This window comes from Salmo salar, chromosome ssa14, assembly GCF_905237065.1.
Source record: "Salmo salar chromosome ssa14, Ssal_v3.1, whole genome shotgun sequence".
In the NCBI taxonomy this organism is placed as follows: Eukaryota; Metazoa; Chordata; class Actinopteri; order Salmoniformes; family Salmonidae; genus Salmo; species Salmo salar.
The window spans coordinates 85,160,662-85,171,097 of record NC_059455.1 but is presented as its reverse complement, the minus strand read 5'-3'; the positions used below and the strand labels follow the sequence as shown (position 1 = coordinate 85,171,097).

Here is a 10,436-nt window from a genome sequence, read left to right as displayed (position 1 = left end):
CAACCCGGAGCGGGAGCCGCCGCATAGTAGTCCGTTTCGGGTTTCAGCAGCCACACAATGAAGAGACCATCGAGTTGCGTCCTCTTGTTGTCTCCGTTCGCGTGCAGCATGCTGACTAATCAGAATCCCCTTACATTTTGGCTAACAAAACGTAGCTACAGGGTCACTGGTAAATCCTCCTCAGTGGTTATCCTTAAATCCCTTATGTGCATATCTTTGATGTGTACTTTGATCTTTGATGTGTACACTCCCAATGTTATAGCCTATAGGCTATAACATTGGGAGTGTGCCAAAAGGGCCCTGTTAAATTAAATGCATAGCCTATATACTGTAGTATAGAGGTATCCTTTAACGCAATGAATGCTATGTGAGTATGTAACTAACTAAATAAAAAATTGTGGAATTCCATTTCAAGTTCACCATCCTTGTGTAACAGGTTCCGTCCCTCTCTTCGCCCCAACCTGGGGTCGAACCAGGGACCCTTACATACATCAACAACTGACACCCACGAAGCATCGGTAACCCATCGCGCCACAAAAGTCGCAGCCCTTGCAACGCAAGGGGAAACCCTACTTCAAGTCTCAGAGCGAGTGACGTCACCGATTGAAAGGGTATTAGCGCGCACCACCGCTAACTAACTAGCCATTTCACATCGGTTACACTTGACTATCAGGATGGGCTTCCAACTTGAATAAACAAGGGAGCGTTAGGATGGTCATGTTTAGAAAATATAAAAGTAATACTTAACCTGACATGTGATCAGACCTTGTGTAACAGTGTAGGTTCCGTCCCTCTCTTCGCCCCAACCTGGGCTCGAACCAGGGACCCATCGCGCCACAAAAGCCGCGGCCCTTGCAACGCAAGGGGAAACCCTACTTCAAGTCTCAGAGCGAGTGACGTCACTGATTGAAACGCTATTAGCGAGCACCACCGCTAACTAACTAGCCATTTCACATCGGTTACACTTGTAATTTTGGGAACTGAGACTAGGTTTTTCACCAGTTGAAAAACACAGCAAACCTGTCAACCATATAACACCCAAAAGGCAATGGGTCATTTGGGAACAGTCAAACTAAGGTCACAAGGGCTTAGTTTGCAGAAGATATAGGTGCTGCTGTAGGCCCTCCTTGGTTGGGGACAGAAGCACCAGATCATCAGCAAACAGTAGACATTTGACTTCAGATTCTAGTAGGGTGAGGCCGGGTGATGCAGACTGTTCTAGTGCCCTGGCCAGTTCGTTGATATATTTGTTGAAGAGGGTGGGGCTTAAACTGCATCCCTGTCTCACCCCCAGGCCCTGTGGAAAGATTTATTTTTTTTGCCAATTTTAACCATACACTTGTTTGTGTACATGGATTTTATAATGTTGTATGTTTTTCCCCCAACACCACTTTCCATCAATTTGTATAGCAGACCTGTATGCGAAAATGAGTCAAGAGCTTTTTTGAAACCAACAAAGCCTGAGAAACTTCGCCTTTGTTTTGGTTTATTTGTTTGTCAATTAGGGTGTGCAGGGTATGTTAATTTGGTAAAATTGCCTACTTTACATTTCCTCAGTACATTGTTTTCACTGAGGAAATATACGAGTCTGCTGTTAATGATAATGCAGAGGATTTTCCCAAGGTTGCTGTTGACGCATATCCCCCGATAGTTATTGGGGTCAAATTGGTGATCAGTCCTTGGTTCCAGATATTGGGGAAGATGCCAGAGCTGAGGATGATGTTAAAGAGTTTAAGTAAAGCCAATTGGAATTTGTGTTCTGTATATTTTATAATACCATCAACACCACAGGCCTTTTTGTGTTGGAGGGTTTGTATTTTGTCCTGTAGTTCAATCAAAGTAATTGGAGAATCCAGTGGGTTCTGGTAGTCTTTAATAGTTGATTCTAAGATTTGTATTTGATCATGTATATTTGTTATCGAGCCAAAAATATTGGATACGTGGTTTATCCATACATCTCCATTTTGGATAGATAACTGTGTTGTTTGTTTAGTTATGCAATTTTCCAGAAGTTGTTTGATTCTATGGATTCTTAAATTACATTGAGCTGATTTCTGAAGTGCTGTTCCTTCTTTTTCCATGTTGTATTTCTGTATTGTTTTAGTGAGTCACCATAGTGAAGGCGTGGACTCAGGTTTTCTGGGTCTCTATGTTTTTGATTGGATAGGTTTCTCAATTTCTTTCTTTGGTTTATGCATTCTTCATCAAACCATTTGTCATTGTTGTTAATTTTCTTAGGTTGTCTGCTTGAAATGTTTTAAATTGATAGGGAAGCTGAGAGGTGAAATACACTGTTTAGGTTTTCTCCTGCCAAGTTTACACCTTCACTATTACAGTGAAATGTTTTGTCCAGGAAGTTGTCTAGAAGGGACTGAATTTGTTGCCTAATAGTTTTTTGGTAGATTTCCACACTATTTTCCTTCCCTCTATAGCATTTTAAAAAAAAATGTTTACCCCTTTTTCTACCCAATTTTGTGGTATCCAATTGGTAGTTACAGTCTTGTCTCATCGCCACAACTCCCGTATGGACTCGGGAGAGGTGAAGGTCGAGAGCCGTGCATCCTCCGAAACACAACCCAACAAAGTCACTCTGCTTATTTGACACAATGCCCACTTAACCCTGAAGCCAGCCACACGAATGTGTCAGAGGAAACACCGTACACCTGGCAACCATGTCAGTGTGCACTACCCCATGGGTCTCCAGGTCGTGGTCGGCTGCGACAGAGCCTGGACTTGAACACAGAATCTATAGTGGCACAGCTAGCACTATGATGCAGTGCCTTAGAGCACTGCGCCACTCTGGAGGCCATCTATAGCATTTCTTAATATTATTCAGTTCCTTTGGCTTTGATGCCTCATGATTGAGCATAACTGTTCAAGTAGAGTGTGATTTTGCTGTGATCTGATAGGGGTGTCAGAGGACAGACTGTGAACGCTCTAAGAGACTCTGGGTTGAGGTCAGTGATAAAGTAGTCTACAGTACTACTGCCAAGAGATGAGCTATAGGTGTACCTACCATAGGAGTCCCCTCAAAGCCTACCATTGACAAAGTACATACCCAGCATCCAACAGAGCTGCAGGAGTCGTGACCCATTTTTGTTGGTTATGTTGACGTAGTTGTGCCTAGGGGGGCATATGGGGGAGGGAATGCTGTCACCTCCAGGTAGGTGTTTGTCCCCCTGTGTGCTAAGGGTGTCGGGTTCTTGACTCTCTCTCATTTCAATTGCTTATTTACATTAGGGACAGATACAATGAATGTCCGACCATCCGATGCATTACACCACACCGAAGCTTACAATAATTCCCAGTGCTTGTCCCCAAATTAACATTAAAGTAATAAAAGCTACTTTTTAGACACTATAGTGAAAACACCAAGATACTCTTACATATGATAATGACACCAAAGACTTTCTGCAAGTGAACTGTAATGAACAGTGCTGAAGAAGTAATTTAATTCCATGGAAACACCGCCATCTTGTGTCTAAAACAGCTTTCAACTCAACGTCCAACTTTGCAACACACAAAACGGGGGGAATCCCTTGACCTTTTTTAAATTAATGGAAAATAAATATCTTCATGATTTCAATTTCAAATAATAATATTGCCCACCTTTATACAATATGATTTTGCATCGTAAAGTAAACCCTCAGAGATCTCTTCTATTTATACCACATCAAACAAGTCTTAGAAACAGACTGTATGCACATACACTCGGCTCTTTTGTGTACAAAAACACAAATAAACATCACTGATCCCTCTCTCCCTCACCTGCTCACTCTTCCTCTAATTCCCCCTGCACCATCTCTCTATCCTCTCCCTCCCTCTCTCCTTTCATCCATCCTTCCCTTCTCAGACACACTTGGCTCCAATAGACAGATAAGGTGCTCCCAGCCAGGTGCTAGAATTGCTCCTCAGCTTGCTCAGTCTGTTGAAATGTGGAGTCATTCTCCATCTCAAGAGAGGCTGAGAGAAGCTGCCCACTGAGCCCACTTCTGACTCCCTCTCCCCCGCCCTCCCTGACCCCTCCACTCCCTCCATCCCCTCCTCCATGAGTCTGAGTTGGGTCTGGATCCAGTGGCTCCTGCTGGATGCCTCTTGGGCTGGGTGGGGTCTCAGGGGCATCAGGGGTGTGGAGGATCTCCACAGGGCTGACTACGTTCCCCTCTCCGGATGTTGATGCAGCTTCTGGGTCATGGACACCAGCTGACTTAGGCCTCAGGTTCACGTTCAGCTCCTCCTTGTTGAGATGAGAGAGAAAACAAATAAATATTCAAGATACACACACAGGTCATATTCAGGATACACACACAGGTCATATTCAAGATACACACACAGGTCATATTCAAGATACACACACAGGTCATATTCAGGATACACACACAGGTCATATTCAAGATACACACACAGGTCATATTCAAGATACACACACAGGTCATATTCAAGATACACACACAGGTCATATTCAGGATACACACACAGGTCATATTCAAGATACACACACAGGTCATATTCAAGATACACACACAGGTCATATTCAAGATACACACACAGGTCATATTCAAGATACACACACAGGTCATATTCAAGATACACACACAGGTCATATTCAAGATACACACACAGGTCATATTCAAGATACACACACAGGTCATATTCAAGATACACACACAGGTCATATTCAAGATACACACACACAGGTCATATTCAAGATACACAAGTCATATTCAAGGCAGATATAGTTAATGTTGGTCCCCATTTAACCTCCTAAACCCAGTTTTCCCTTATTCCCCTCACCTAACATTAATCTTTTTCATGATTTCATAATCCTCACCTTCCGTTCCTCCTCCGCCTGTCTCATCCTCTCCTCCATGTCCACTTGGCTGGTGACAGACTGGTCCCTCTTGCCCTTCAGAGACTCCAGGTGAGGGGGAGGCCTACGTTTGGGTGTCTCTCTGTCATCAATCTGACCATACACACACAGCGATTAGACCATGAGTTAATACACACTCCAACAACACATATTAGGTAAACACTCATATACTGTAGTTACTGTGTAAATAACTAAAATATAATCTCTTCAATACAGAGTGACTGTCATTGGCATATTGACATAGTCAATCAGTTATGCACTCACTTCCATAAGATGACAGCAGTTTTATAAATAACCAGGAAACTAATCTAAAGACTATCCAACCAGGCCCGTCTTATGATGACAAGAGATTATGGAACTCCTCCTCTCACCTGATTCTGACACCACCATAGAGGGCTGAGACTACATGAAGCTACACTTTGCTCTGCCCCACCATTAGACCTGACCGGTACCCACCATGATGTTGTATGCCTCGCCGCTGGCCCTCTCCCTGGGCTGGGCGATGATGCCTTGGCCTCGAAGCTGTTCCAGGATGTCACTGGACTTGGGTCTCTCACCACTCTCCTGGGCCAGGCCAGGAATGTGGGCTGAGTGGGAGACACACACACAAATAGGAGGTCTCTGACGAGTACAAGATACACACGCTCTCTAACACACACACACACACACACACACACACACACACACACACACACACACACACACACACACACACACACACACACACACACACACACACACACACACACACACACACACACACACACACACACACACCTCTTACCTGCCAGTGGTGATAGTTTCCTGGGTACAGCCCCCAGTAAGGTGGGGACCTCACCAGTGTCCAGGACCACTCCACTGTCTGTGGTTAACTTTGACACTGCAGAGTCGCCCCTACAGCCTTGTTTACTCACTGTGTCATCCTGTTGGGAGAATTACAACGTCAAACTCAAATGCATAGTGTCTTAGGTGTTTTGACAGGTGCAATAATACAAAGTGTATCATATTTATTTCTAGATCAAGTAGCCAAATAGTTTGACTAAAAAGAAAGACTGCCACTAGGCTATCGGTAGGCCCCCCGCAAATCAAATTGAGAGGAAAATCGCTCTGACGCGCATCACGCCGGATGTGTGCCATTCCATTCCAAAAGTCTTTCACTTTGCCTTCTGTATTACACTTGTTCATAATATTGTGATTACAGTTTTTAAATAGGAATCGAAATTAGGAACTGCAGGCAGCGTACCTCTCCTCCGTCCAACTCGCTTGATCTCACGGGCTCGACCACCGTGAACCTGGAGCTGCTGCATCCCATATTTACTTTCAAGAGAACAGTGGTCGGCTAGAGGTTTTCTTTTTGATATACCATTAATAGAGCATTTCGCGGGATATTAACGCAAAAGGAACCTCTCAATCAGTCGCATTCCTTCACACTTTCCAAGATAGCGCGACCCATGTCGCCATGGACTCGCTGCGTTACCATGGGCCGTTGCTACAATAAATCTGACCTGGTTAAAGAGGTGACACCCCCTGGACAGGCAGTAGGTGTCCGGGTGACCGCAAAACAACACTCAATCAATTGTCCTCCAAATAAGTCCCATTCCAAATGCTTTTAGGCTTGTGCAAGCCGGTTTTGGCTCCAACCCAATCTCTTGACTTGAAATTGAAAGCATACACACAAGAAAAAATACTTTCAGAAAATAAAAATATGTAATATATGCTCTGTTATTGGTGTAACACACAACATAGATATAATATAGCTTGCATCAGTGACTTCAGCCATGCCCAGAGAGACAGGTGGCAACATTCTAATTCCCAAAGGAGCTGGAGGAGCTGAGAGGAGAGAGCAGTGCCAGGGGTTCCTGTGCTGAAGTGTTGGCGGTGAACGCGGTGGTTCCACGCAGGGGCAGGAGACTCTGACGGACCTCCTGGCACCTCCTGTTGATGTCCAGAGCCCGGGTCTTAGCCTCCAGGCTGTCCCCCAGGGTGAACAGGGTCATGGTCTCCAGGCTGTCCCCCAGGGTGAACAGGGTCATGGTCTCCAGGCTGTCCCCCAGGGTGAACAGGGTCATGGTCTCCAGGCTGTCCCCCAGGGTGAACAGGTTCATGGTCTCCAGGCTGTCCCCCAGGGTGAACAGGTTCATGGTCTCCAGGCTGTCCCCCAGGGTGAACAGGTTCATGGTCTCCAGGCTGTCCCCCAGGGTGAACAGGTTCATGGTCTCCAGGCTGTCCCCCAGGGTGTACAGGTTCATGGTCTTCAGGCTGTCCCCCAGGGTGAACAGGTTCATGGTCTCCAGGCTGTCCCCCAGGGCGAACAGGTTCATGGTCTCCAAGCTGTCCCCCAGGGTGAACAGGTTCATGGTCTCCAGGCTGTCCCCCAGGGTGAACAGGTTCATGGTCTCCAGGCTGTCCCCCAGGGTGAACAGGTTCATGGTCTCCAGGCTGTCCCCCAGGGCGAACAGGTTCATGGTCTCCAGGCTGTCCCCCAGGGCGAACAGGTTCATGGTCTTCAGGCTGTCCCCCAGGGTGAACAGGTTCATGGTCTCCAGGCTGTCCCCCAGGGTGAACAGGTTCATGGTCTCCAGGCTGTCCCCCAGGGTGAACAGGTTCATGGTCTCCAGGCTGTCCCCCAGGGTGAACAGGTTCATGGTCTCCAGGCTGTCCCCCAGGGTGAACAGGTTCATGGTCTCCAGGCTGTCCCCCAGGGTGAACAGGTTCATGGTCTCCAGGCTGTCCCCCAGGGTGAACAGGTTCATGGTCTCCAGGCTGTCCCCCAGGGCGAACAGGTTCATGGTCTCCAGGCTGTCCCCCAGGGTGAACAGGTTCATGGTCTCCAGGCTGTCCCCCAGGGTGAACAGGGTCATGGTCTCCAGGCTGTCCCCCAGGGTGAACAGGGTCATGGTCTCCAGGCTGTCCCCCAGGGTGAACAGGTTCATGGTCTCCAGGCTGTCCCCCAGGGTGAACAGGTTCATGGTCTCCAGGCTGTCCCCCAGGGTGAACAGGTTCATGGTCTCCAGGCTGTCCCCCAGGGTGAACAGGTTCATGGTCTCCAGGCTGTCCCCCAGGGTGAACAGGTTCATGGTCTCCAGGCTGTCCCCCAGGGCGAACAGGTTCATGGTCTCCAGGCTGTCCCCCAGGGTGAACAGGTTCATGGTCTTCAGGCTGTCCCCCAGGGCGAACAGGTTCATGGTCTCCAGGCTGTCCCCCAGGGTGAACAGGTTCATGGTCTCCAGGCTGTCCCCCAGGGTGAACAGGTTCATGGTCTCCAGGCTGTCCCCCAGGGTGAACAGGTTCATGGTCTCCAGGCTGTCCCCCAGGGTGAACAGGTTCATGGTCTCCAGGCTGTCCCCCAGGGTGAACAGGTTCATGGTCTCCAGGCTGTCCCCCAGGGCGAACAGGTTCATGGTCTCCAGGCTGTCCCCCAGGGTGAACAGGTTCATGGTCTCCAGGCTGTCCCCCAGGGCGAACAGGTTCATGGTCTCCAGGCTGTCCCCCAGGGTGAACAGGTTCATGGTCTCCAGGCTGTCCCCCAGGGTGAACAGGTTCATGGTCTCCAGGCTGTCCCCCAGGGTGAACAGGTTCATGGTCTCCAGGCTGTCCCCCAGGGTGAACAGGTTCATGGACTCCAGGCTGTCCCCCAGGGTGAACAGGTTCATGGTCTCCAGGCTGTCCCCCAGGGTGAACAGGTTCATGGTCTCCAGGCTGTCCCCCAGGGTGAACAGGTTCATGGTCTCCAGGGTGTTCCTGTATATCAGGTTACAGATAGACAATACCCAGTTATCAAGCATTTAAATATGTTATGTTGTCGATATAGTTAAGATAACTTTTTTCCAAGACAAAACATTTTCCTAATGTCTTTCATACCCATAACCACAAGGAGGCAATATTGAGGTGTGTGTGGTGTTGCTGTCATAGAACAGTTAGGTGTCATATGTTCACACTGTTAGTTCCAGAGAAGATATGTTTTAGCAGATTCATTTGTCATCTTCACTACTGTGAGGGATAACTCACTGAGAGAGGAGTTTCTTCTGCAGGCCAAAGGTGTTCTTCCTCAGGTTCTTGGTCTCCTGCAGAAGAGCAATGTGGGTCTGGAGGGGTAGCACTGGGTTAAGAACAGCTACACATACATACTGACAACAAACAATTAACATTGTATTGTGAACATGAAACTGTTATAGGATGAGAGAAGGCAGGTGACAGACAGACACATAGGTAGACAGACAGACAGACCTGGTCCATGCAGAGCTCGTAGTTGGCCCTCTGGGCCAGGACGTCCAGCCGGGTGTGGGCCAGCTGCTGCTCACAGCCAGAGCTCATGATATGTCTCTCCACCTTCTGCATCTCCTTGACCAGGTCCACCACTGTCTCCTTCACCTGGGGACAGGTTAAAAGGTCAGTTACAGGTCAGTCAATTTATCTCATTAGTATCACTATTCACTAAGCACAATGACAATTGTGAATTGTTTACATTGATAAACTATGACTATCATTTTCTACAGTGTGTTTTGCATAATTCTTATGTAGAACTCTTTAGGTCTCTGTTAGGCTTACACAACAGTGTGAATATTGTCAGAAATGCCAAGAGATCACAAGGCAGGTCGCAACTGCAAGGCAGATGAATGAGCAACATGGCTAAGACCAGGACAGCTGAACACTAACCTTCTGTTTCTCCCACTCTAGGACATCCCTGGAGGCGCTTAGCTCTTCAGCCTCTTCCTCAGGCCGAAGTCAGTGTCACAGCGCTGGGTCACCAGAGCCTTCATCAGCTACACCACCAACAGGATACACATAGAGAGTCAGACATACAGGAATGACACAGACATTTATCAGATAGACATATGCTTGCCAAACATAAGCAGAGTCTGTGCCAGTCTTTCTGTCAATCTCTTGCCAAATAAGACACTGATATAGCGTTGTTGAATGCAGTTACTGTACATACAGTCAACATAAGGAGGAGCATACAAAACTATGTTCCAGCCTGTACTATACCTTGGAGAGAGTATACTGCAGATTCCCACGGAAGTAAGAGCAGTCCAGGACCAGTTTCTCTGCTGTCTGCTTTAGTCTTTTGCAGTAAGCAACCCACTGACCATAGGTCAGGGTTCTGGGAAAGAGGATGGAGAGAGGGTTTATCATAAATCGCTAAAGTAGTGAAACTTTCCTTCTTTTCATCTCCAACTAGACTAAAAAGTTTTAGGTAGGACAATATGACCCGGTGGACAGATGTTCACACTCATTGATTGATTGACTCACCCCTTGACGATGTGGCAAGGCTGGTACTTGTAGCCCAGGTTGGGTGACTGGAGGTCAAAGGTCAGAGAGTGTTCGTTGAGCTTCACAGCTTGTTCCTTGTCCCTGTGGTTGGACATCATCTGGGTAAGCACGTCCTTCAGAGAGCTACAGGTAGAGTGAGGATATAATGCATTCATATATAGTCAGATCAGGTGAACAATTTGCAGGCACAATGGCTGCATTTACACAGGCAGCCAATAATTTGGCAAAAAACACAGCAATAGATAGCAATCTAGGTTTGCCTATGGAACCGATTTGAAACAGTTGAGATAAAGAC

General features: G+C 47.2%; 1 protein-coding gene across 2 annotated transcripts; it reads right to left on the bottom strand.

The window, feature by feature from the left end:
• Nucleotides 1–3,430: 3,430 nt before the first annotated feature.
• Nucleotides 3,431–6,465, bottom strand: stmnd1 (stathmin domain containing 1). Of its 2 annotated transcripts, none has more exons than XM_014142896.2 (5): nucleotides 6,114–6,465; nucleotides 5,655–5,793; nucleotides 5,327–5,457; nucleotides 4,832–4,963; nucleotides 3,431–4,234 (listed from the first exon to the last, which is right to left on the bottom strand). In XM_014142896.2, the coding sequence occupies exons 1-5, from the start codon at nucleotides 6,180–6,182 to the stop codon at nucleotides 3,899–3,901; spliced, it is 807 nt and encodes a 268-aa protein (XP_013998371.1). In that variant the 5' UTR covers nucleotides 6,183–6,465; the 3' UTR covers nucleotides 3,431–3,898. The 2 variants fall into 2 exon arrangements, with proteins under 2 accessions (XP_013998371.1, XP_013998370.1); XM_014142895.2 differs by having other exon boundaries at nucleotides 3,431–4,237; nucleotides 6,114–6,424.
• Between the last annotated feature and the right edge of the window lie 3,971 nt (nucleotides 6,466–10,436).

Excerpts from the sequence above, each read along its gene's own strand:
- stmnd1 (XM_014142895.2), bottom strand. The coding sequence starts at position 6,182 with ATGGGATGCAGCAGCTCCAGGTTCACGGTGGTCGAGCCCGTGAGATCA. Across the intron at positions 5,794-6,113 it reads GCGAGTTGGACGGAGGAGAG|GATGACACAGTGAGTAAACA; the intron begins GTACGCTGCCTG and ends TTCTCCCAACAG. Across the intron at positions 4,238-4,831 it reads AGGCGGAGGAGGAACGGAAG|GAGGAGCTGAACGTGAACCT; the intron begins GTGAGGATTATG and ends CATCTCAACAAG.